At 38.1% G+C, this 26365-nt stretch overlaps 2 protein-coding genes across 8 annotated transcripts in view; one reads left to right on the forward strand and one right to left on the reverse strand.

Moving 5' to 3' along the window:
- Positions 1-1804: 1804 nt before the first annotated feature.
- ST13 (ST13 Hsp70 interacting protein) lies at positions 1805-26359 on the reverse strand. Its single transcript, XM_069586101.1, has 12 exons — positions 25747-26359; positions 21741-21798; positions 20166-20241; positions 18090-18160; positions 14450-14516; positions 11982-12066; positions 11747-11857; positions 8050-8152; positions 6356-6472; positions 5453-5501; positions 3195-3319; positions 1805-2665 (listed from the first exon to the last, which is right to left on the reverse strand). The coding sequence occupies exons 1-12, from the start codon at positions 25854-25856 to the stop codon at positions 2537-2539; spliced, it is 1101 nt and encodes a 366-aa protein (XP_069442202.1). The 5' UTR covers positions 25857-26359; the 3' UTR covers positions 1805-2536.
- XPNPEP3 (X-prolyl aminopeptidase 3) overlaps positions 26054-26365 on the forward strand; it is a 44566-nt gene continuing 44254 nt past the window's right edge. For 2 of the 7 annotated variants that reach the window (XM_069586094.1, XM_069586099.1), the window contains exon 1: positions 26054-26219. The gene's annotated coding sequence lies outside the window, so the exon portion shown is untranslated. Of the gene's footprint in view, positions 26335-26365 lie in introns of all 7 variants that reach the window. The other 5 variants (XM_069586095.1, XM_069586098.1, XM_069586093.1 and 2 more) reach the window with 4 other exon arrangements.

The following is a 26365-nucleotide window of genomic DNA, read 5'->3' on the forward strand; positions in this document are numbered from 1 at the left end:
CATCGCTGACTTGATGGACACGAGTTTGAGCAAGCTCCAGGAGTTAGTGATGGACAGGGAAGCCTGGCGTGCTGCAGTCCATGGGGTCACAGAGTCAGATACGACTGAGCAACTAAACTATTGGGTCCATTACAAGAGGACTAACAAGCACTTCATCACAACCAGTGATGTGACATTCCTTACTTAACCAATGCCCTTCAAATGAACGTTTCCCATTTTTTAAAGTATCTCAGTATAGGCTTCCTTGATGCCCTCTCCTGTTTCTGAATATGGCAGAATTGCTTACCTCTGAACTGCTACCTGAGGATATGTAAAGCTCCGTTTTACTTAACAGAATATATTTTTAGGGGTCCTTCTTAACAACACTGTAGAATCTAAAGTATACTGTGCATGAGTGATAGACATAGAAAATATAGGACGTGCTGGAAAAAAAGGGGAGTGACGGTGGTGGGAACAGTCAATATTCAGTTTGAAGCCATACTTTATTTTTAATGTAGCTAGAAATATCCAGTAACTATGTATTTTTAAGCAGAAAAAAATTCCTTTACTCTTCCTTTTTATATAGCATCATTGGCACAAGAAAAGGACATTCCTGGTTTAGAAATGATGATGTTGAGTTCCTACTGAAACAAAGCACGTGCTTTATATTAACCTAGAAATCTAAAAGCACAGGATTACATTTTCAGAAAAACAATTTTACTTTTACGCACTTATGTTAGAACACACTTAGGTAATGTATAAATCAAATAAAAAATCCAGCAGTAGCTGGTCCTGAGGTACTCACAGCACACACTGGAAATTTTGAGAATGGAGAACACACATTAACAAAAGGAGCATCAGCAAGCTCAAATTCAGGTTTATATGCTGAGTATTTCTAAAGGGTTTAAAATGCATGCTCAATCAGCATAGTTTTTTCTCACTTCACTGATGCATTTCTATTTGCTTGTATACAGCAAAGGGTGAGAACCTGAATTATCTTATGATTTCAGAAATGTGTTCCATGGAATTTACATCACTGCTCCTACCACTGATTCCTCAAAGAAGCAAAGTATAGGGGGGTCTCATCCCTTGAAATTTCTGTTCAACACTGGCACTTTAAATTGAAAGATAGCTAAGTAGAAACCTAGCAATTCTTGTTAACAGTGCTTGGACTTAAGTCTCATGTAATGTAAGAATTGGATGTACAACAGAAAATCATTTTCTTTATCCTTGGAAGAGAGGAAAGGGGAGTAAAGAGAGTTGCAGTATTTAAGAACTGAATAGAACAATGAATCTTTCACAATGCTGACAACTCCACAATGAAGAATCATCGTGAATCTCAATAGTGATTAGGAAGTCAAGTTTCCCTTTCTGTGTATCAATTAATTCAAAACTCTCCAAAGATTAATACTACAGAATAAACTCAAACTGCAATAGGTATTTCCTAAGTAGGAGACCAAACATCAAAGGGAATCCCTTCTTCCAAGGTCCTTTGATATGTTACGATTTCACCAAAGAGAAAATCTAACACTTAAATATGAAATCTCTTCGCCAAGTAAGAAACTGAAGCTATTATCGGTATTACCCTACATAGTCACTGTTTGTATTAAACATTAAACCCAGCATTAAATATGCCTGCACAATTATGCTATGAATAATGATAGCAATGATGTTAGTCAAAGAGGACCATCTTTAGCCCAAGAAGAGTAGGAAGAAAAAACTGAAAACGAGCAGAAAAAGCAGACAAATTGGGCATTTTCTGATGTGTAAAGGACATTTTTAAACACAGAAATACAGAAAGGAAAACATTCCCTTATTTCCCCTATGTGGAAATACGAAACATTTATTTCAGGTATCAGACAAGAACAGAGCTAAGTAATGCAATTTTACTGCAGCATTATAAAAACCATCCCTCCACCACAGCGTAAGATTTAACTGCATGTGCGCAAGGGGACATGTGATATAAAATGTAGTACGATGACTGCTGCCCTGCCAAGTACTTCCAGTCCCTCCCCAGGCCCTACTGCAATACTGGTGGTCCCAAGGGTTCCAGAAGCAAATCATTTAAGATAGTAACAACAAAGCAATTAAAAAGACAAATCAAAATGCCTCAGTAACCATATGTCCAATTCAAACTTTATCTATTTAAATGTTGTATTTGTCTCCCACTAACAAATCTTTATTTCACTCAAACTTGGAACAATAAATCTTCCACACTGATGTATCTTACTTGCCTAATTAATTCAAAGGAAAAAATCAAAATCATTAGTAAAGAAAAATGTAGGGGTTAATACACCTTTTTAAATATTTTTAAGGTTTAAAAATTGCTTAAAGTTTTAAATTTCTAGTAAGAAAACATTATCTGAATGAATACCCTAATGGCAAACCGCTGTAAAATGTTTTCAGCTGCATCTGGGGCAAAGGGGTAGGGATTATCTTCAAAGCACCCCAGCTTTCTTCATGAGAAGGTCAGAGGTACACTGGTTTGTATTATTGCAACATCCATTAGGTGATCTAAGTTGCTTTTCCTCCAGCAGGGCTTTATGTCAGAAGAGCATTATGCTTGACCTCCAAATTTGGCTGACAATTTACTGATGAGATTCATAACCTTTGGGTTGCTCTGATATTTTGACATATTTGCCGGGTTCTGGGCCACATCCTGGAAGGCCACCATAACTTCTGGATCCTGCAAAGAAAGGTATATGTATATATATTTTTAGTATTAAAAAAATATTCTATGGGTCATCAATTTTATTATCCTAAACCCTATCTCTTAGACCTATAGTTCTGATATACGGCAGAAACTGACACAACACTGACAGCAATCATCCTCCAACCTTCCTCATGGCTAAATCAACTCAGATTTGGACAAACCCCTGAAGCATAAACATCATTAATGCGCACTTCAAAGTCAAACTCGACTATGTCACCCAAGACAATTGAAAAAAGAGGTATACAATTTTGATATAAAGATAAGGACAACTGGATATAATTACCAACTATTGCAGAGTATTCCCTATAGACTGCTTTTTAAAAACTTGAACTACTCATTCTGAAAAACAGAAAATGAACGTCACGACTACATAAGCAGCTACTGGGTAAATTCAGCTCAGTAAAATATGGCTATCAGAGTAACCTTAGTATGTTCCCACATGGAATTATGAAAAAAAGATGTTTAATGATATAAAGTTCAACTTTGTTCTTCCAAGTCTTACCTGCATGGCTGCAAGGACCTCGGGATCACTAAGAATTTCATTGAGGCCAGGCATTCCCGGCATTCCCCCTCCCATTCCAGGCATTCCTCCAGGAAAATTACCAGGCATTCCCCCAGGAAAGCCGCCTGCAAGAATAAATGAGAGATCTGTATAGACACCAACCATATTCCCAAGTAGTCTGGGAGCGTATTATTTCCTCTGATAAAAACATGTGCATGCACAAAGAACAAGGCTGCTGCTGAACACTAAACAGTCTGAACATTCAAACTGGAGGCTACAAGATGTAATTTTTATCATCAAATTTTCTTTTTAAAAATAAGGCTGTAAATACTTATTCCCTAGTAACAAAACTAGAGAGAAAGCTAATAGTCCTTTGGAATTATAAAATTGAAAAGTCTAATGTTGATATTGGAGAAGGAAATGGCAACCCACTCCAGTATTCGCACGGGAAATCTGATGGACAGAGGAGCCTGGTGGGCTATAGCCCATGAAGTCGCAAAGAGTCAGACACGACTGAGCGGCAGAATACACACCAATGTTGATATATGGCAGAAACTGATACAATATTGTAAAGCAATCATCCTCCAATTAAAAATAAATATTTTTTTAAAAAGAAGAAATACAATTAAAAAGTATAATAAGTCATCTTGTATCTTCTCAGTCTTTAATATTATTCATCTGTTTCAATTTAAAGTCGTGTTTTTCTTCTTAAAAACAATATTCTTCTAAGCAGTTATTCCTTCAAGAACTACCCTAAATACATGTTATAAAAAGTTGTGGATTTTTGGAAGTTCCCTGGTGATCTAGTGGTTAGGATTTGATGTTTTCATTGCCGTGGCCTGGGTTCAATCCCTGGTCAGGGAACTGAGATCCTTTAAGCCATACAATGTGGCCAAAATTAAAGAGGGAAAAAGAAAAAGCTTATGGATTTTTTAATCTTCACCCAAATTACATCAAAATTTCTGAAAGTGAAAAAAAAAGCTGTAACAAAAAACAATCTAATTCTAGTATATTTTTAGATTATAAACTCAAATTTTTCTACTCAATTTTTCATTACCATTAATCTTTACATTCACTGGAGATATTCTAAAGTCACAATTAACACACTATAATAATATAAAGACATCCTAAAGAGAAATACAGGTAACATTAACATATTCCATGGATCAAGTCATTACAAGTAAAGCTACTCTAAAGAAGAAATATACACAACAAAGTGATTTCCATCTGTCTCAACAATTCAAACATGCCCATAAATAACTAACAATCACAGATAAGACCTAATCAGATAAGGAGACCTGAAAACAACTTCTAGTTTCTTACGCTGCTGTGACTTTTTAAAACTAGTCTCCACAAAAATTACTGACCCAAAGCAACAACAGTGAGACAGCCTGCTTGTCAAATCTATGTCATAAAGCCCATCATACAAAAAATTATCTCAAGTGCTAGCCCACATTAGTGGTCATTTTCTAAAACAAGCAACCTGATATGAGGTATTAACTTATAAACAAAAAGTAAGCCATGAGCTAAAATCTATTTTCTTGCTTTTGCTCCAAGTCATCCCCACCCACTTTTTTAGTTGCCGGCACATGACCTTTCACAACAGCAGCTACCTTTTCTAGCCTCTGATCACGTAAATTCTAAGTAGAGAGGTGGTGTGTACCTGCCTCTATAACTCTTCACAAGAAAGCTAGTTACTTTGAAGCTGCTGATTCCCCATTACAATGACAAACTCAAAAAAAAAAAAAAAAAAAAACCTCTTCATCTTTACATAAATGTCACACTGCCTCAATTCAGAAAGTATCCAAAAATATACTGAGTACCTTTTTAACAGCTCTTCTACCTATACTGCAGAGGCCTCTGCCGGTGGCTCAGACAGTAAAGAAGGTAAAGAACCTGCCTGCAATGCAGGAGAACCAGGTTTAATCCCTGGGTGGGGAAGATCCCCTTGAGAAGGAAATGGCAACCCACTCCAGTACTCTTGCCTGGAAAATTCTATGAACAGAAGGAGCCTGGCGGGCTTTAGTCCATGGAATCGCAAGGAGTTGGACACCACTGAGTGACTAACACTTTCACTGCCAGTATTCAATGCTTATAGGAAAATAATATACTGTATTTCCAATAACAAAATTTTACCAAGAATGAAACTTTCCCAGGGACTAATGGTACTAAATACAATATACACACCTGAGCCCCAAAATGAGAATAATCCCCAATTATCTACAATATTAGGAATTTTAATTTTTCTTTCAAAATACCTGGAAAAGAGCCATACTGAGATCCTGATTGTCTTCTGGCTTCTTCCTCCTTTAATACAAAAAGGAAATAAATTACATAGTAAGAAGTCTGCTGTTCATGCCTACCTTATCCATACAAACCATGAAAAAACAGTAAAATAAACTAGCTAGAGGAGGTACAAGAATGACAAGTTTCAAAAGGCAATACTGGGCTAAAGACAACATCCCATCCCTCAAAAAACCAACTTTCAATTGGATTCTCAATGAGGAAGTATTACTTTTGGTGGGCTTCCCAGGTGGAAGCTAGTGGTAAAGAACCCGCCTGCCAATGCAGTAGACATAAGAGCAGGTTCAAACTCTGAGTCGGGAAGATGCCCTGGAGGAGGGCATGGCAACCCACTCCAGTATTCTCGCCTGGAGAATCCCATGGACAGAGGAGCCTGGCAGGCTACAGTAGTCCACAGCGTCTCAGAGAGTTGGACATAACTGAAGCAACTCAGCATAACTTTTGCTAATGATTTTAAGTAGTATTTTGGACTTGGAACTAAAACTAAAAAATAACGAGTCAATTTTAAATAGCTATGAATTCACTACTAAAACAGAAGGAATCATAAAACTTAAAATCAGGGCATGCATTCTAAACAAAGCAAATAATACTGGCAAGTTTTAAATTAATTACCTGGCCAGGAAGAAGTCTTGATTTTAGGAGAACACAAGCAAGGATAAATTGGTGCTATAAAAACTCACTTAAGAACTTGAAGACTAAGCAATGAAGGGAAGGAAAACCTCCTTTTAAGTAGTATCACTATCCCATAGAACTGCAGCCAGCTCTTTTTATTTTAAAAAAGCCAAGAATTAGAATGATATCCAAAAAAGTCTAATCTACTATATTTCTCTTTAATGGTTTAGGTACAGAAATCTTACCCTCTGGGCTCTCTCATGTTCTTCCCGAGCCTTCTTAACCCTTTCTAGTCTTTCTTTGATCTCACGCTCTTCACGTTTTCGCTCATACTTTCTCCGATGTTCAGCAATTTTCTGGGCCTAGGAAAGAAACAGTCACAGAAAAATGTCTTCTCTGAAAATGGAATAAGGTCAACACAAATCAATAGTTTTGTTAAAGAATTATTTTTCTTTGGGGAAAGATTAAACTTAACACAGTTCTGAAAAATTAATTAAGTTTATCTTACAGAAAAAGACCTAACTCAGCCACAAGCGGATGGTGGATAAATTCTGGGTTAATGAGGCCATCATTAAAGGATGTGAAGAGGGAACCATGTCTGGGCAGCTACAGTTCATGTGCAGGCAGCAGATCTTAGAGCTACCACGGCCAAGCAGTGAGACTCAGAACCTTAATGACAATGTGAGTGGGCTTCCCTGGCAGCTCAGCTGGTAAAGAATCTGCCTGCAACGTAGGACTCCAGCTCGATTCCTGGATCGGGAAGATCCCCTGGAGAAGGGACAGGCTACCAACTCCAGTATTCTTGGGCTTCTCTGGTGGCTCAGACGGTAAAGAATCCGTCTGCAATGCGGGAGACCTGGGTTCGAATCCTGGGCTGGAAAGATTCCCTGGAGGAGGACATGGCATCCCACAGCATTCCTGCCTGGAGAATTCCCATGGAGGGAGGAGCCTGGCGGGCTACAGTCCACAGGGTCTTAAAATTTTGAGTCAGACACGACTGAGTGACTAAGCACAGCAGAGGCTTATCAATTGTGACACAGAGACAAGAGGCTGGGATTTGAAGTTAGAGGAGTGTTAAAAATTTCAAACAATTAACTAGTGCAAAGATGATAAACAGATGTCAAATTGCATGGCAATTCTTGCCCAATACCTGCCATGGGAAGGCAGAGACTGGGAACACATATAGCAGTTACTTCCCACAGTTTAATTATACTTAAGTTTTCCTCATCAGTCAAATGAGGGGGCAAAGAAGAGAAGTATGTTAGTTTTAACTATAAGAATCAACCAGGCACTAGTACAGAGTAGATGTCAAATACTTGGAATCTAGCATTTATTCATAGAATAGAAATCTAAGATTCATATTCGACTGTTACTTTAGCTTCTTCATGATTATTTAAGAATTTGCGTTCTAGAATATTTCACTCAATAACCTTGTTGATTTAGCCGTTACAAAAGAAAGAAAATCAAATCATCTGACAGATTAAATTTAATAAAACTTCCACTATCTTAAAGTCTTTGAGAGTAAATTCTTCAGAGTGGAATTTCACACAAAAGGAACGATTTGCCATATAGATGCACTAAGTTATTTTAACTAACAATTTTAGACAGAAATACAGACAAGCCAGACTCAATCTTGTGTCACATTTTCTAGATTTTCTGTTTTCTCCTCTGCAAAAAGTTGATGTCCCCTTTACCATTCCTAATTTTCTGGTTATAACTTTGCAGGCCTGCAAACAGAGCCTGCTGTAAATAACTGAATGAGAAATTAAAGCATGAAAATTCAATGAGGATCCTGAATTCAACACAAATTTAAGTGATTACAGACTGTAACTTCTAATGGTTGTTTCTTTGCATCTGCAGTAAATTTACTGCCAAGGGTTAAGTAACAGAGCCAAGGAGTATCACCGTAATGACTTTCCCTTCCTTTACTTTAACATACCCTTGGTTGAACTTCCTTCAGCACTGCACTAGCATCTTCATCATAATCCAGCTTACAGGCAAGGGCAAGATCATGGGCAGCTTCTTCCCAATGGCCCAGAAGTCTGAAACAGATTTAAAGTAATTTTCGGAGGCCTTTATCCATATTCATTTATGTAGCACAGTGTCTTTCTTATAAAAAAGGACTGTAACAGAACAGGTTTAAGTTAGATAAGGAACTACAAATTTTCATGAACTAATTATTACATTTCTACTCTATAAAAATTTAGTATGAGTTTATTTCCTCTATGGTAACTGGGAAGCTGTTTTACTAAAAAACATTTAATAACTTAAAAAAATTCTTTTTAATTCAGAATATATTTTTTAAAATTATGTAGAGCCACAATTTCCAACTCATCAAAAACAGAGTTAAGGGGTGTGGGGTGGCTCTGGGGCTAGGGATGGCGGCGGTCGCTGTTGCGGCGGCTTCAGAACCAGCAGGAGGAGCCCAGGGAGCGCCGTAAGATGGGCCGGCTCCCAAGACAGTGGAGAGGACACTGCTTCTTATTACAGCTGCTCAGAAGCCCTGGAAGCTCAGATATGGGTGCTCCAGCCAAAAGCACAGAAGGGTGCAGGGCAGTCACAAAGAAGCCCCTTCTGACGCCCCAAGGAGTAAACCGACCCTTTCCAGGATCCAGACCACCACAAAGCAGTATGGAATCTGTTCATGAGAGGAGTCAGGAATGCCTTCCGCCAAAAAGAGACGTCCCCATGACCAACGAGGATATGGGGAGAACCACCAGCTGCTCAACTAACCACACACCCTCCAGTGATGCCTCTGAATGGTCCCCAGGGGTTGTGGTGGCCGGGCAGAGCCAGAGTCAGCCTGGGGGGCAATGGAGCTGAGGCCACCACTGGTTTGACCGTGGACCAGCATGGCATGCTGTATAAGGTGGCTGTGCCACCTGCCACCTTCTCCCCAGCTGGCCTCCCATCTATGGTGAACATGAGCCCTTGCCCCTCAAAAACAAACAAAAAACAGTTAACATGATGTGTATTTAACATCTAACTTCTATATGAGATAGGGAACAATACATGTGTACACATTTTATTTAAAATAGAAGATGAATAAGAAACTAAAGTTTGGTGAGTGAGTGAGTGAAGTCGCTCAGTCGTGTCCGATTCTTTGCGACCCCGTGGACTGTAGCCCACCAGGCTCCTCCGTCCATGGGATTCTCCAAATGGAGTAGAGGATAGCAATGGAAATGAGACTTCTCCGGGTATACCTATTAACTCAGTTTTGAGTCTTTAAACATGCAAATGTTTCACATACTCAAATAAGAACAGACAGAAATAAAACAAGCCCTAACCCTGAACACAAGCAGAAATAAAAAGAGGCTACTTGTTTATCACATTGACAACATTAACCATGCAGGAAAAATTTATGCAAGTAATTTTTAAAATAGCATTTTGACTATATCTTAAGTGAGATGTATCCTAAGGATAAGAAAAAACTACCAAAAAAAACAAAAAACCCACTTAGAGCATGTATCACTTCTTAAGGCATGATTCTAGAATACTGTCAAAAAATACAAAAGGCAAAACATTTAATGCTGAATTTTAATTGAAAATGTCAGTATAAACTCAAAATTTTAAAACTTTTTACCCCAAGAACATTATATTTTTAAGTTAACTGAAATGACAGTGGTGATATCCTGGAAACAATAAACATACCTAAGTGGCCAAACTTCAGTTTTCCACAAAATAGTCCCATTAAGACAAACCATGATTTCTTGGAGAAATGGTCTGTTCCAAGTCAAAGTACAGAATGACTTCTTGTACCAGTAGACAAAAGAAATGCTCAAAGACAAATGGGGTCTTTAAGATAATCCACAGCAATGCATGATCTTTCGTATACCCAGAGAGCATTAATAACAATTTTCCAATCTTTTACCTGTATCTTTAACATTGTCTTCATAATCATTAGAGCTACTTTACTGAGTCACCTAATACAACTGCCAACATCCGCTGGATCATCTAAAAAGCAAGAGAGTTCCAGAAAAACATCTATTTCTGCTTTATTGACTATGCCAAAGCCTTTGACTGTATGGATCACAATAAACTGTAGAAAATTCTGAAAGAGATGGGAATACCAGACCATCTGACCTGCCTCTTGAGAAATCTGTATGCAGATCAGGAAGCAACAGTTAGAACTGGACATGGAACAACAGACTGGTTCCAAATAGGAAAAGGAGTACGTCAAGGCTGTATATATGCAGAGTACATCATGAGAAACGCTGGGCTGGACGAAGCACAAGCTGGAATCAAGATTGCCGGGAGAATTATCAATAACCTCAGATATGCAGATGATACCACCTTTATGGCAGAAAGTGAAGAGGAACTAAAAAGCCTCTTGATGAAAGTGAAAGTGGAGAGGGAAAAGTTGGCTTAAAGCTCAACTCAGAAAATGAAGATCATCATTTCCCATCACTTCATGGGAAATAGAAGGGGAAACAGTAGAAACAGTGTCAGACTTTATTTTTCTGGGCTCCAAAATGACTGCAGATGGTGACTGCAGCCATGAAATTAAAAGACACTTACTCCTTGGAAGAAAAGTTATGACCAACCTAGATAGCATATTGAAAAGCAGAGACATTACTTTGCCAACAAAGGTCCGTCTAGTCAAGGCTATGGTTTTTCCAGTGGTCATGTATGGATGTGAGAGTTGGACTGTGAAGAAAGCTGAGCACCGAAGAATTGATGCTTTTGAACTGTGGTATTGGAGAAGATTTTTGAGAGTCCCTTGGACTGCAAGGAGATCCAACCAGTCCATTCTAAAGGAGATCAGCCCTGGGATTTCTTTGGAAGGAATGATGCTGAAGCTGAAACTCCAGTACTTTGGCCACCTCATGCGAAGAGTTGACTTATTGGAAAAGACTCTGATGCTGGGAGGGATTGAGGGCAGGAGGAGAAGGGGACGACCGAAGATGAGATGGTTGGATGGCATCACTGACTCGATGGATGTTGAGTCTGAGTGAACTCCGGGAGTTGGTGATGGATGCGTGCTGCTATTCATGGCGTCGCAAAGAGTCGGACACGACAGTAACTGCACTGAACTGAACACAATAGGTCCCAAGCATGTTCACCTCCATCTGCACCCGCCCTTGAAGCACAGAACTTTTCCAATCCAGTAAGACGTAAACAGCACAGGACACTTCACCCCAAACCACAAAGACTTATCCATATATTAAACTTTGCTTTCAGATCTGATTACTAATCTGGGTGAAATTCATTTATTTTCCCCCTTATCTGATAGTTCATATTACCAAGCAGTGATTGAAGTAGTTTCAAGTTATCATATTCCTTCTTCCATAATATACTGGTTGTTTAATGTTAAGTTACAATGACAAAGTCTTAAAATAAGAGAAAGTTTGTAAGACACTGATATAAAGTTACTCTCTTTTCTTAGAGACAACTTTGAGAAAAATCCTTGGCTACATGTGGCTGAAGATGTTAACACTGATATTCATTGAATGGAGGAAGTAAAAAGAATTCTTATTTTCTTACTTGTTCCATATGACATAGAGTCTCTCAGTTTTACATATTGAGCATATACCATATCAGGTTTCTTTTTCCTTTTTTTTAATAAAAAGAAGGTATACTAAAATACCAGATTTAAATTTAAAGAGCTCTGAAAATAACTAGGTTCCGTTATTTACCTGTGCGCTTTCCCTCGCCACTTGTATGGCTGAGCTGAATCAGGATTTATTTCAATAGCTCTGTCACAGTCTCGGATGGCAGCATTTGGCTTCTGTAATTTGATGAAGACACTAAAAAATAAGTTTGGTGTTAAAAAAATATTCATTTCAAACAACAACATCTTTAGGATTGCCACAGAAGCAATTCTATCTAAACAAATAAGCGGAAATTAGCTCCTTTATTTAGATTTCTCACCTGGCTCTCTTGGCATACAGAATAGCCAAACGAGGATTTAGCTTGATGGCATCTGTGAACAAGTCAATGGCTTTCTGTAGTTCACCTAAAGTGAAACAAGTTTATTGAGAAATAGTGGATAAAAAATATTAACTGTTTATCTCTTTTATTAGCCTTTCACATTCCCCTTTTAGTCCAGTAGAAGACTAGTTTCTAAATTAATACACAAAAGTAGCTCTTCAAAGCAAATCTTTACCTATACTGTAAGTCACCCAAGACAAAGAGAATTTTGGGGAACACAACTCCCCTTAAAAATATCAGAATACCACACTCTTGGTAGGACTTATTGACTTTTTAAATTAAGATAAAATCAAAGGCTAAGACAATTTTATTCCATTAATTTTCTTTTATCCATTAAAAGGATAAAATTAAACTTATAAAGGAAAAAGTACCCATACTACGTTCATGAGGCTGATATAGAAATTCAAAAAAAAACTAAACATATCAGAGACCAATAAATTATACATATCAGAGACGGTTCAAAAGCCAAAAAAAAGGGGGGTGGTGGTGGACTAGAACTGATGAAAGACCATACCCGTATTTTAAATTCATTTTCAGTATCCTCGTAGTTGGCTTTTGTTTATTAGTACCTTCAGTAAAGTCAGTTAATAAATAAACATAATACACAGGAAACTAGTGAGACAAAACAAAGAGGTTTAAAGTAAAGGCCACAATTCACTATGAAAAATATTTACCCAGTTAACTAAAGTGTTAAGGACCTTAACAGAACTCACGAAACAATGCAGAAAAATGTTCTGTCTTATCAGTTACTCCTACAGATGCCTATTAGAAGTTAGATTTGGATGTCTAACAAGCAATTCACATCTACCACGTTCAAAATGAAACTCTTAATTCCTACCCCATCTCCAAATTTATTCCCCTACCCTACATTCTCAACTAAACACTTTTTATGTATATAATAGGATAACACAAGTAAATATATTAGAGACAAAGATTTTGACTTTACAGACTAAATGGCTCCTTCGTTCAGTCTAGTTTAGAGGTCAGCAACATTTTCTAGAAAGGGCAATTTAATAATTATTTCAGGCTTTGCAGACTAACAATAGTAACTATTCAGCTCTGCAGTTTTAGTGGGAAAGCAGCCTCCAACAAAACGTAAATGGGTGTGGCCCATGTTCCACCAACTCTATAAAAACATGAGGTTGCAGTTTGGAAACTCCTGATCTACCCTCAAGCCCCAAATCTTGCAGTTATTCTTGACTGCACAATCTGAAACCAAAACCCCTCTGTCTCTACTTTTAAAATATATCTAGAATCTAACCACTCCTCATTCTGTTAGGTAAACAGAAATCCTAGGGGGTTGGGCTTTTAAGAAAAGATTAGTGTGGAAAAGGAATGGTCAGGAAGAGAAGTGGCTGGGATGAACTGCTGGGTACAAATTGAAAGTTGAAACAGGTGAAGACGACCTTTATACAGAAGCAGTAAAGCATAAGTAAAGGAACACTGAAGGAAAGTGAGAATGGAAGATTAATATTCAAAAAGAGAACAAGGCTGGGACGGCAAATATGGGATCTGACTCTAGCAGGTCTTATGCTATAATTATCTTCAAAACGTATGCAAAAGTTAATTGCAGGTTACAAGCAAAGAAGTGTGTAACAATAAAAACAAGTTCTAAGTAAGAATAACCTAGGAACAGTGATCAGAAAGCAAGAGAGACATTTCAGGTAGACAACCGATTAAGGTACGGCAATCATATATAGGAACCTGAGTACCAGTCAACACTGAACTCATTCTAGGGCCTTCCCTGATGGTGTGGAAACCATTGTAAAATAAAACTTTAGTCATCTTCTAAGTCGATGGATGAAGTCCAAATGCACAACAGCATCTATTCAACAATGGCATTGTGACACTAAGCCACAGGTATGAAGAGGTCTGCTTAGTACCCAGTTACTAAATAATTTGTTGTTATACATTTTAAGTAATTAAACAATATACTTATACTATCAGCACTCTCCCACTCTGATAGGATTTTCTGAAGAGGTTCTAACATGCAGAGACTAGAACAAGACTGTTATGTCAATGGACAGTATTTGTCAAGGGTTTTACTATGTAAAAAGTTGAGGATCACTGATCTAATACCCTTTGGGGTGAAGTCGTCCACCTTTTAAAAGCCTCTTGTCAGGTGAAAAACACTATAGTTAAGAAAGCACAGTCTTGGAGTGACAATCAGGATCTGTCCACACTCTGAGGCAAGATAATGATACTTGAGTGCTCATTCCAGCCTCTCTATCAATGGGCAAGAGCTGAGTGGAGAACAGGACACTTTCTTCTCCAGCACAAAATACCCAAAAAATTTAAATTCCCTTTCACTTGCCCATTATTAACAGTTACTGTAGCAGAAAACTAGAGAAGAGAATATCCAGACTACTACAGAAATACAGCAAAGAGAAAAAAAAAAGAACACTCACCATCATTTAGGGCATCAATGGCAGCCACTTTTTTATCATTTGCCTGATCCATCATCTCCTCAGTTATCTAGGGGGAAATTGAAGATCAACTCAGAATTAGTAGAAAAGCAAAGAGAAAGAGGAAACAATTTGGATTTTCTTAGAGGTGTAGTAATCACAACTCCCATTTTCATTCATTCGTCTCTGGTCTTCAGGGAATAAAGAAGATAATTAGTAAGAAATCGTACAGGATACATTTTAATCTTTCATACTAAACAATAAATTTCACTCCCTGTATACTCTGCCCTAGACATGATTTTTGCTCCCCTCCATCCTGATCAGAGCAGGTTTTTGCCAACCTAGTTTTTTCAAATCTTTTCTAGTTATTCACAAGTATAGGCATAGCTTTTTAAAAATTGTACTTTGCAAAGAAACACTGCACCTTTTACAAACTGAGGGGTTTTGGCAACCCCAGGAGTCTACAGGAGGTATTTTTCCAACAGCACTTGCTCACTTTGTGTTGTATTTGCTATGGTGATCTGTGATGTTACTACTATGACTTGCTGAAGCCTCAGATGGCCAATTTTTTTTAGCAATAAAGTACTTTTAAATTAAGGTATGCACATTTTTAAAGATATAATGTTATGGCACACTTAACAGACTACAGTATAGTATCAAGATAGCTTCTTATATGCACAAAAAAATTTGTGACTCACTTTATCCTAAAGGTCTGAAACCTAACTCACAATATCTTGGAGGCATGCCTGTACTATAAAACCCGGTCTCCTCACAAGTGAAAAAGTTAGTTCCTAAGAGGCTTGAATCTACACAAGAAAAGTGTCCCATTCTTTTGGTCCAATAACCATCCATGAGCACCTATACTAGACAGAACAAGACACTGTACAAGATGTTGACACTACAAAGATTATTAATGACAAAAACATAGCAAATGTCCTACAAGAAGCAATTTAACAAAAAAAATCCACTCTATCACCATCACTATAAAATATGCTGGCTAATTCATTAAGAAAATGATTTGACAGATTTAAAAACTGGAAGGAAAATACCAAGCTGTCTTTGTACCTAGAAAACCCAATAGAACTGACAAGTTATTAGATTTGCTATGACAATTGAATGAAGTTCTCAGATACAAAAGCTACATAAAAAATAAACCCAGAGTTCTTCCACATCTGTAGAAGTCAATTCTAAAATACAATAGAAGAGGATCCCATTCTAAGAGCACACAAGACTTTCAAGGGAGGGGAAGGGGCAAGAGATAAAATTCTGTTAAAGGACACAGATAAACACTATGCTCATGAAAAATCTATTGACTACATCAATCTTTCCAGTGGTCATGTATGGATGTGAGAGTTGGACTGTGAAGAAAGCTGAGCACCGAAGAATTGATGCTTTTGAACTGTAGTGTTGGAGAAGACTCTTGAGAGTCCCTTGGACTGCAAGGAGATCCAACCAGTCCATTCTAAAGGAGATCAGTCCTGGGATTTCTTTGGAGGGAATGATGCTGAAGCTGAAACTCCAGTACTTTGGCCACCTCATGAGAAGAGTTGACTCGTTGGAAAAGACTCTGATGATGGGAGGGATTGGGGGCAGGAAGAAAAGGGGACGACCGAGGATGAGATGGCTGGATGGCATCACCAACTCGATGGACATGAGTTTGAGTGAACTCCGGGAGTTGGTGATGGACAGGGAGGCTTGGCGTGCTGCGATTCACGGCCGTCGCAAAGAGTTGGACACGACTGAGTGACTGAACTGAACCTTAAGTTACTCAGTAAATTCAAAGCAATTCCAACAAAAATTCATACAAGTTTTGGACAAACTAAAAAACCCTTTTAAAAAGAACAAAGGAAAACACACTTGTCAGATAGTAAGACATCCTGCAGGGCCAGGATAATTTGTAAAAAGACGACTTCAGTTTATGGCAATACGGTACACATGATACTCTGAACAAGTCTAAAACACACCTTTCAAAAGCCATCTATGACCTAAGAATGTAGAAATCCTCAAAGAACAAGATTAAATGAAGACATGAAATTCAGCCAGGTGCCAGGCACTCCATCTGCTTTTAACATTGTGGAAGGTATCAAACCTGGTGACCTTGCAATTCTGTTTTTGAACATAGTGCAGGACACATGAAACAAAGTCTAGATTCAGGTGACACAAACGTATGCTGCCTACTCAGACAGCCTCCAAAACCAGTCGGGAACCCCAAATGCCTATTCCAAAAATAAACCTGTGCAAAGAGGGAGGGCTGTGTAGCGAGAAGAAAAAGAAATCTCCACTGAAAATTCATAACCACAGTCACATTACTTGTGTAGTTAAACATTCAAGGAAAAAACCATGAAAATTTAAAGTGGCCCTTGAGTCAGTAGCACCAAATCAGAGTGTTGATGGAAGCAAACATCTCTCTCTCCGGAGAAACACCTATTTAGGCCTCAAAAACTTTCCATAAAACATCCACACACACACAGTCTCTCTCTCGCGTGTGAACTACAATAAACAAAGTACCTCAATGAGCAAGAGTCAGAAAATATAACACGAGAATAAGACCAGCAAAACAATCTGATAAAAGAATTTAATGTTTTAAGACTATTAAGATAGATCTGAAAATGAGTAAGGAGCAAGACACTTATAAATAACCAAGTCATCTTTAAAATAAAAATCAAAGTGAAAATATCAAAATGAAAAACAAGCATTCAAATTCCAACTTTGATAGAACAGCTGATTAGACAAAGAAAGCATATGTAATTCATCAGTGTTAAAGAGATGGAACTTAATGATGAAAAGGTCTAATGTGTATCTAACTACGGCTCCTGAATGATAGTAGAGAGAATGGGAAAGAAGCCGTTTTTGAAAGAGATACTAGCTGTAAATACTCCAGAGCTTAAAAAAAAAGTTAATCACCCTAGGATTTAAGATGCCTAGTAAATCCCAAGTAGGATAAATACAAAGTATTATAAACCTAGACACACTGAGATGAACACCACCATTTTACGCAGTATGGCAATGATGAAATAGGACAATATTAAGTAGTGATAAGGGCCTGGACCAATCTTTTAAGCTATGATTAATACATTATACTGTTTCTCAAGCTCCATTTCATTATCAATCCCCAAAAAAGCTTACTAGGCATTTTGCCCTTACTTCTCACCTCCTCCATTTTAATTGTGCAGATATACTCCATACATGTTAATGTGTTATGATCTTTGGAATACCGATAACCACAGTAACACCTAAAGGTTTTTGTCAAGACCTGCCTCCCAAGAATCAATTTTCACCACCTTGAGATTAATATAGTGTGTTATGACAAAATCATTTTAGAAAACAACTGGTACTAGATATCCCATTAAGAGGCAATTCCACTTGTAGAAATAAATGTGAGGTGAACTCTATAGTTTTAAGAGCAGGTCAACCAGAGGCAAAACTGAAATAGATTAACAGAAAACCAGCATTTTTTTAGAGTATGATTAAAAATACAGGGAGTTTTCCCAAATATTTTAAGTAATAAATGCTTTCCTAGATGCCTTAAGTCAGAGTAAGATTTAACATGCCCTTTTCCTAGGAGAAACACGTCATAAGATAACTGCAACAGGTAAGCTTTCACAGTCCTGACAGCAAATAGAAAATAAGCCATTGACTTTACCTCTACATTTTCATCTCCCATTTCTTGAGGTGCATCAGTGTCTGGTTCAATCACACCTTCATTGTCAATTTCTGTCAAAGTTAAGAAAATGACAGTAAGATCTGTGCTATCCAACATAGTAGCCACTGGCCACAGGAAGCTATTAAAAACGAACTAACCTTGGCTTGTGTAACTGATGAACTGAACATTTCACTCTAGATTAACTTAAATATTTTACTTTGTTAGTTTTATTTAAACCGATATACTAAAATATTTCCTTGTAAAACACAATTCTATTGTTTTGGTGAGATTACATTTCATTTTAATAGGCACATAAAGTATGTTATCACACTATAGTAGGTACCCTGCCAAGAGCAGAGTCTACACACTATTCCTAGTACGTATTATACACAGACACACCACTGATTTAGTCAATGTCGACAAACCGATTCAATGCAAATACTCCGTTCTACATACCAATACACTATACTTTTTTTTTTTTAATTTTACGCAGATAGCACAAGTTACTATGAAACTGTTGTAAATCGTGGTAAAATATTTAACTTAACCAATTTCTGTCTTTGTAAACAGCACGGATAAATTTTAAACTCAAGGTATACTACTGACAGGGCTTCCCAGGTGGCACTTGTGGTAAAGAGCCCGCCTGCCAATGCAGGAGACAAGAGAGATTTGGGTTCAATCTCTGGGTCAGAAAGACCCCCTAGAGAAGGGCATGGCAGCCCACTCCAGTATTCTTGCCTGGAGAATCCCATGGACAGAGGAGCCTGGAGGGCTACAGTCGCAGAGTCAGATACAACTGAAGTGACTTAGCACAGCAAGTACTACTGATACAGTATTAGGAAACATATTTAGCAAAGTGAATTTGATAAAAGCAGCTTCCTCTAAACAGTCAAAAAAGAATGAAATCAGAATTAGCTACCTGAAATCAGAATTCACATCCAAAAAAGAAAATTTTAATTCATTTTTAACAGGAACTGAGCTTGTGTGTGCACTCAAGCTTGTGTGTGTCTGACTCTTTGCAACCCCACGGACTATAGCCCACCAGGCTCCTCTGTCCATGGAATTCTCCAGTCGAGAATACTGGAGTGGGTTGCCATTTCCTCCTCCAGGGAATCTTTCCGATCCAGGGCTGAACTCTCGTCTTCTTCACTGCAGGCAGATTCTTTACCTGCTGAGCCAACAGCTTAATTCAAGCACAAAATGCTTAATTTTTTAGAAATGATTATAGTCACGGTAATTTTCATAAAACTGTAAGACTAAAAACTATTTTACAGTAAGTAAAAGATCTGATTAAGCCCCCAAACAACAAGCCCTTTCCAACATACCAAAGATTAAGAACCAATTCAAAATTTTAAAAATTTTAACTATTTTTTGTTTAGCTTTTAGATAGGTTCTATGAATTAAGAGACTATCCAATTAATAACTAGGGTATATATTTATAGTCTCAAAGGACCTCCAAATTTATGAAGAAATTTATCAGTTTGTAGTCTGAAAAAACAAAACCAAATAAAACCCCAGGCCCATGACACATCAATTCTTCTAAACTGAAGCAATATTACTAACATAGATGCAGATACTAAAGGAAAACAATTTTTTGGTACTTGATTCAGTTATTTGTACATTTTTACACACATCTAGAAACAGCTGGGTATGTGACCCAAGTTTCTCTACAAATTTTTTTTTAAACAAAAAAAATTGTTTTTTTTTTTTTAAACAAATTTCATGTCTGAATACTGATCAAGTATTTCCAACAAAATGTAACATCTGCATTGAGATATACTATAAATATTTAAATACTCTGAATTTGAAGACCTACTATGAAAAATGGAAAAACAGCTCATTAACAATTTTTCCATACTGATCACATGTTGAAATGCTAATAACATTTTACATATTAGTCTAAATCCATTATTTGAATTAATTTCAACTGATTTTAATTTTTAAAATGTGGCTACTAGAAAATTTCAAGTTTCATATGTAGTTCATGTTATACTATCTAGTAAAAAAATCAACACAGGATCATATTATAGTGATCATATTATATTATCAGATACACACTAACTACCATCTCCTCACCTAGATCACTTTCCTCACTTGATGGTTCGTCTGTCTTTATGTTTTCCTCCGCCTTCTTACTATCTGTTTTTTCTTCCTAGCAAAGGGAAGGCAAACAACGCTATCAGCATTTAATAACACACCCAATATATATTCTATTAATTTATACAGATTTATATATATATACTATTCACATACACTATATTTCAGTTGTTAATGTTCTATCTTGTTGCGTTTTAGTAAACTACTTTAGTTTTCTATTTTTATTGCTCTTTTTAAGTATAGGTCCACTCCCTTATCCAAACCATTTAGACAATGAGTTTTAGAATTTTAAAAACGTTAAGATTTTAGGAAGCTAATAAAGTGGATATACCACATATTATGCCTTACCAGGCACTGTAGTCCACAACTCCCCATAATCAAACACATAACTACTTTTGCAAAACAAAAAGTTTTAGCAGAGATACACGTTAAACACAATTTCATCTTCATACGTATTTATCATATGGCAAAATAGTCTATCTAGGGCTCAGAATCTAGCAAACTGACAAATGACTCATCTAAAAAAAGAATTAACTATTCCTGGAGCTTTTACTTCTCTCATTTCACCCCTCAAAGATAATGTTAAATAATAAAACGGCAAATTTTCTCATCAATTTAAGACAGCTAAAGAGAAAATTCTGAGGAGGGGAAAACCTTCTAGACATAGAGGCACAAAATAACAGAAAAAAGAATCCTGAAGAGAGCACTCTTCCCCCACCCTCATTTCTAAACTTTAGCTACCAGTAACCTCCCCCACGACTGAGTGACTTCACTTTCACTTTTCACTTTCATGCATTGGAGAAGGAGATGGCAACCCACTCCAGTGTTCTTGCCTGGAGAATCCCAGGGATGGGGAGCCTGGTAGGCTGCCATCTATGGGGTTGCACAGAGTCAGACACAACTGAAGCGACAGCAGCAGCAGTAACCTCCCCCAGCAACCTCCCTACTGTACACACCTTTTTGGCAAATATGCTAAAGCAACACCCTGAATCACACTCAGAAATACCCCTCAGGGAGTAGGCAGAAAAAATAGAGCACAACAAATTTGGGCTGTTTTTTCATTTACTTTCCAAATATTAATAAAGTACCAACAAAAATACTATACTACATGGTAAAAAATGATGATAATTATGAATGGGAATTCCCCAGAGGCCCAAAGGTTAGGATTCACTGCAGTTCCAGGTTTGATCCTGATCCTCAGTGGGGAAGTAAGATCCAGCAAGACATGCGGCATTGCCCTCCCCCACCCCAAATGATGAAGACTACAAACGCACACAATGACAGAGCTTACCACTTACAGCTCATGCATATAACATGCATCCAGCGTTTATTCTCACTTATTTTACAACACAGTGAACATTCAACCCCACATTCTAAGTGTCAAATCAGATTACAGAGATTTGACCGCAAAATAGAAATCTTATCGAGATCTTATTTCCAAATGATTTCTTGGAGAAATCAGGGGTGGTAATTTGAGGGCAGCAGGTGAAAAACATTCCTAAGAAACCTTATAGTACTTTATCACTAAACACACAAATGAAATTCGTAACTTACCTTGGTATTTTCTTCCACTTTAGTTTTATGAGCAGCAGGTGGTATTTTACCCCCCATGCTTGAGGAAGATGAGAAAAAAATATATTTAGAAAACTAAAATTAAATGTGCACCTTTCCCATTCTATTTAATGTGATAGTTATCAAAAAGAATCTTCAACTACTCAGTATCTTTGATACTGATAATGAAAAATGGCTCCTGTGTACCAATCACTAAATCATTACATAATCCAAAACACCTAAGCATGCAATTCAGCAGAGTGAAGGGATTTAATGATAAGGAACAAGCATACAAACAGGACAAAATTCTTTAAAATTAACTTGTCAAAAGAACACAGTAATCAAATATGAGTTCTTTTCAGTTAAATTTTAATGAAGACACTAGAATTCTTAAACTAAGTAAGTTTCAAAATGCAGCATTCCAGAATGTATTTAGGGTGACATCCAAACACAGTCCTAACAGTTTAATTCATGTTAAAACCTTGGGAGAGTATGGCAAAAACCACTGCAATATTGTAAAGTAACCAGCCTCCAATTAAAATAATTAAAAACAAAAAGCAAAAAACCCTGGGAGGTAACAGTCCTGCCAAGTAATGTATTAAACAAAATCTAACCCTAAGGAAAGATCAGACAAACCCAAATTGAGCTAAGTTCTATAAAACAACTGGCTCGTAATATTAAAAATTGCCAAGGTCATGAAAATCAGTGAGACTGAAGTACTATTTCAGAACAGAGACATGACAACAAAGTGCAACATGTAATTCTGCAGACTAGATAATATTAATGCATCAGTTTCCTGAGCTGATGACTGCACTGCAAAGGACAGTCCTTGTTTGTAGAACACACACCTAAATGGCACTGGGGACACAGTGTTGAAAACAGTTCAGGAAAAAAGTTCTTCATACTACATTTGCATTGTTTGCAAGCTAGAAAACAGTTTCCAAAAAATTTAAAACTTGGGAGGAAAACCCAAGAGGGTTTTATTCATAAACTAGATTTAGAATTTCTCACACTCCAAATTCTAGTTAACTACTGGAAGGTAACACCAATTTATAGGTACAGAAGTTTTATTTTATGCATCCAAGATTGAAAACAAGCTAGTTCCCTGTCAAAATTTCGAACTGGACTTTGTCAATACAGGCGTTTACATAGGACTAGTGCAGAGACCTTCTCCTGTGGGATCACAGAAGACTTCAGTCCTAATTCTCTTACTTTGGCAACATTCAGTCTACTCTGGTATAGTTACTGACACACATGTACAAAAAACTGGGTGCTATATTCTAAATTCACTGACAGTGCAAATGCATTCGGTTCACTTCATTTAAAATATCTGCTGAAACAAAGCTTTACTATATAGCACAGAGAACTATTGGAAAAGGAAATGGCAACCCACTCCAGTATTCTTGCTTGGAGAATCTCATGGACAGAGGAGCCTGAAGGGCTACAGTCCATGAGGCCATGAAGAGTCAGACACAACTGAGCAACTAACACATAATGGAAAATAATTTTGAAATATACGTATAACTGAATCACCTTGCTCTTCACCTGCAACTGTATTTCAATAAAATAAATACATATATATTTTTTTAAAGACAAAAAAAGAGTATTTGCTGAAGAGCAACAGTCCATGTACTATGCTGGAGACCAGAATACAAAGATACTCCCTTTTATCTTAAATTACCATAAAATGAAAGGATAAAAAGCACCTACAAGATAGAATGTAGACAGAGTTGTCAAATAGGAGAAAACAGCTTCAGAAAACACTTCTGCCTCTAGAAAAACAAAAATACTCCAAAACATATTTCTGGGAAAGATTGTAGCCTCCCCAATTCCCACTAGCTACAGAGCCAAAATTTTTTTCTTCATATTTCTCTTTGTCCAGTATATTAAACTTATAAATTCTTAACACTAAATGAAGTTTGAAGGTATACATAATGGTAGAAATTATGGCAAATAAGCAAACAGATTGTCTAAGCCGCGGTATCCATGACTAATTTAGTACCGGAGTGGAGGAAAACCTGAAATGGAAACTGAAGTAGCCTTTAGGAATATTCTTAGACCTTGCAAGTCTCCACATTCAGCCCAATCTACTATAACCTTAGACTGCTTTAAGAAGGGTGATATGAAGGCAGAAAAGAGAGGAACTGAAACACTTCAGAGACCGCAACCATTTAAGTTTTAATTTAGATGGAAACAAGTAACAAAAGCTTGTAGGTTAGTACCTCAGCTTAAACGTTCAGAATTAGGTGTGTACACATGCCAAGACCCCTCATTCCATACTTAAGCCAACCAAAAGAGAAATATAAAAAGAACCAGAAAGAAAAACTGGAATTACCTACTGGAAACATTAAAATAAGACACAAGGTTATCTTTTTTTTTTTTTAACGACACCTCAGAGTATTTTTCAGACCTTAAATCAGAATTCTCTTACATAGCGACCAGCTCTCCGTGATAAGTTAACAACAATGTTCTCAGATATGTTTTAACTTTTCTTCAGAGTCCTCTCTACCCATCTAGGGGTGGAACAAACCATGTATCCACTGGGTATAACGTTCACTTTTGATGCCAGTTATTTCTTTCTGCAGTATAGGTCCCTTTTTCCTGCAATTTTAAGAACCTGAACTGACTGTAGGCTCTTTCCTCTAAAGAATGGATAATAAGAGGAAAGCACACAAATACCTTAAGTGACACTTTTGGATCAAGTTACGCAATTAACAACTAAAATCTAGATCTCAGTTTCTAGTCCTGAAAATCTAACTGCAGCTCTTACGGGCTTTTTTCTGTCAAAAAGGAGAATCTGCGGAACAGTATTCTTAACTGTTAACAACTGTTACTAAGCTACTACAGTAACTAACTGTAAGTGTGCTCAAATTTTTACATAAGTATCAGGAGCAGAAATCTTACAGTAGCGAGAAAACTGGTATGGGTAAACAAGGACTGAGAAACTTAGAAAAAAAAAGACTATCCCACCACAAATAATGTTGATGGATTTGAACTTAAATCTCTTCATTAGAACAAGCTCATTGGAAGAACTAGTCTTTCAAATGTTGGCTAATCGTTGGTGCAGCTTTCCCTATAAAAATATTACTGAAGTAAACACATCAATGTTTAGGGTAGTACCTTTTAAGGGTCTCGTTTCTTTGTACTGTCGCTACGCATCACCGTGAGATGCAATTTTGTATGTCATCTCTTTCAAATTCCTCACCAGAGGTATTGATTTAAAAAAAAATCATCTCGGGGAAGGGTTCCCTTTAAGTTCCCCTCCAAAACGCACAATACTAACCTCTAAATATCAAAACGAGTTTCTGTGTTTATTCATTTGTATTACTCAACAGATTGTTCTCATACTGTTTCATAGCTAGCATCTGGCACAATGCCTGTTCAATTAATTTCACGCTCGTAGCGACGTACTCTGGAGTTACAGATAACAAGAACAGACGGTGTTAACAAGCGGGTTCTTAAAAAATCATTTTTCTTACAGTGTTTGAAGTGATGGAACTGCCACTACCAAAGGACAAGAAGTGATTCCCAAAATAATTCTACGCACTTAGAATCGTAATCACATACAGCTATCACTTGTACCGTAACTTATTAACCACACCAATTTTTAAGAGCATAGTGCGTGTAAGAGTTGCTTTGTGTTACTGCGACTTCAACAGGACACCAGAGACGGCAAGAAAAACAACTCCACGCTAAAGAGCAGTCTTGCCGCCCTCCCCCTTCCCGTCTACAGTGTCCAGGTCCCCGCAACACCCTGCATCTCCGTATTTCGACGAAGACACACCCCTGGGCCACCTCAGGGTGCAGGCAACCCAGCTCTGCCATTTCTTTCCGTGCCCCTGAACCATCTAAGCGTCCCGATCCTCCATTAGCCCCTCGAGGTGGCCTCCAGGGAGTGAGCCCCGCCGCCGAGCTCCCCGCTCCTCTGCCCCGCGCCAGCTCGGGGCCCAGCACCCGCTCCGGCCGTCCCTCTTCCCTCCCCCCAACGGTCCTCAGGCCCGGGTCTCACCTCTCCACCCACTCCCTCAGGAAGCGCATCTCCTCGGTGTGCAGAACGCTGGGGTCCTGCTTACACATTTTCACGAAGGCTCGAAGCTCGCTCACTTTGCGGGGGTCCATAGTCTAGCGGTGGCGGGAGGCGGCGGCGCGGCGAAGGCGGCGGCCCGATTCCAGGCCCGGGCGCTACTTCAGCGTGACCGCGTAAAGGGGGCGGCTGCCGCGAGGCAGAACAGACTAGAACCTCCCTGGCCGCTGGCTCCGCCCACCCAACGGTCTCGTGACCCCGGGTCCTTCGCCTGTTCATTCCTACTCCCTCTGCCGCTGCCCTGCGCACTGCTCAGAACCTTCTAGAAGCGTGGCTGTTCGTGCTGTTGCCTGCCTCTCCATACACTCATTCTTATATTAACGCTAGAACTGGTGCTTTAGAGGGATCATCCTCCTATCCTGTGCTTTCAAGGAGGCGGAAGCTGTTAGACTCTGCAGGTAGTCATTTAGAACAGAATAGTCTCTTGAGTGTGACCATTAAATAGAACAGGATGCCATGACGCCACCAAGATGGCCCTCCGTCCGGAGCGTCCCTCACAGCTCTGGTCGTGACGTAAGCATACTGCGCCGCTGTGGGTGGAAAG

The sequence above is a fragment of the Ovis canadensis genome, chromosome 3 (assembly GCF_042477335.2).
Source record: "Ovis canadensis isolate MfBH-ARS-UI-01 breed Bighorn chromosome 3, ARS-UI_OviCan_v2, whole genome shotgun sequence".
NCBI lineage: Eukaryota > Metazoa > Chordata > Mammalia > Artiodactyla > Bovidae > Ovis > Ovis canadensis.

What these genes read in the sequence shown, in the direction of transcription:
- ST13 (XM_069586101.1), bottom strand. Translation starts at nt 25,856, where the DNA reads ATGGACCCCCGCAAAGTGAGCGAGCTTCGAGCCTTCGTGAAAATGTGT. An exon ending in CTGTATGCCAAGAGAGCCAG is followed by an intron (nt 11,858 to 11,981) that starts GTGAGAAATCTA and finishes CTTATTTTTTAG; the next exon opens with TGTCTTCATCAAATTACAGA. An exon ending in AGGTCCTTGCAGCCATGCAG is followed by an intron (nt 2,666 to 3,194) that starts GTAAGACTTGGA and finishes CTTTCTTTGCAG; the next exon opens with GATCCAGAAGTTATGGTGGC.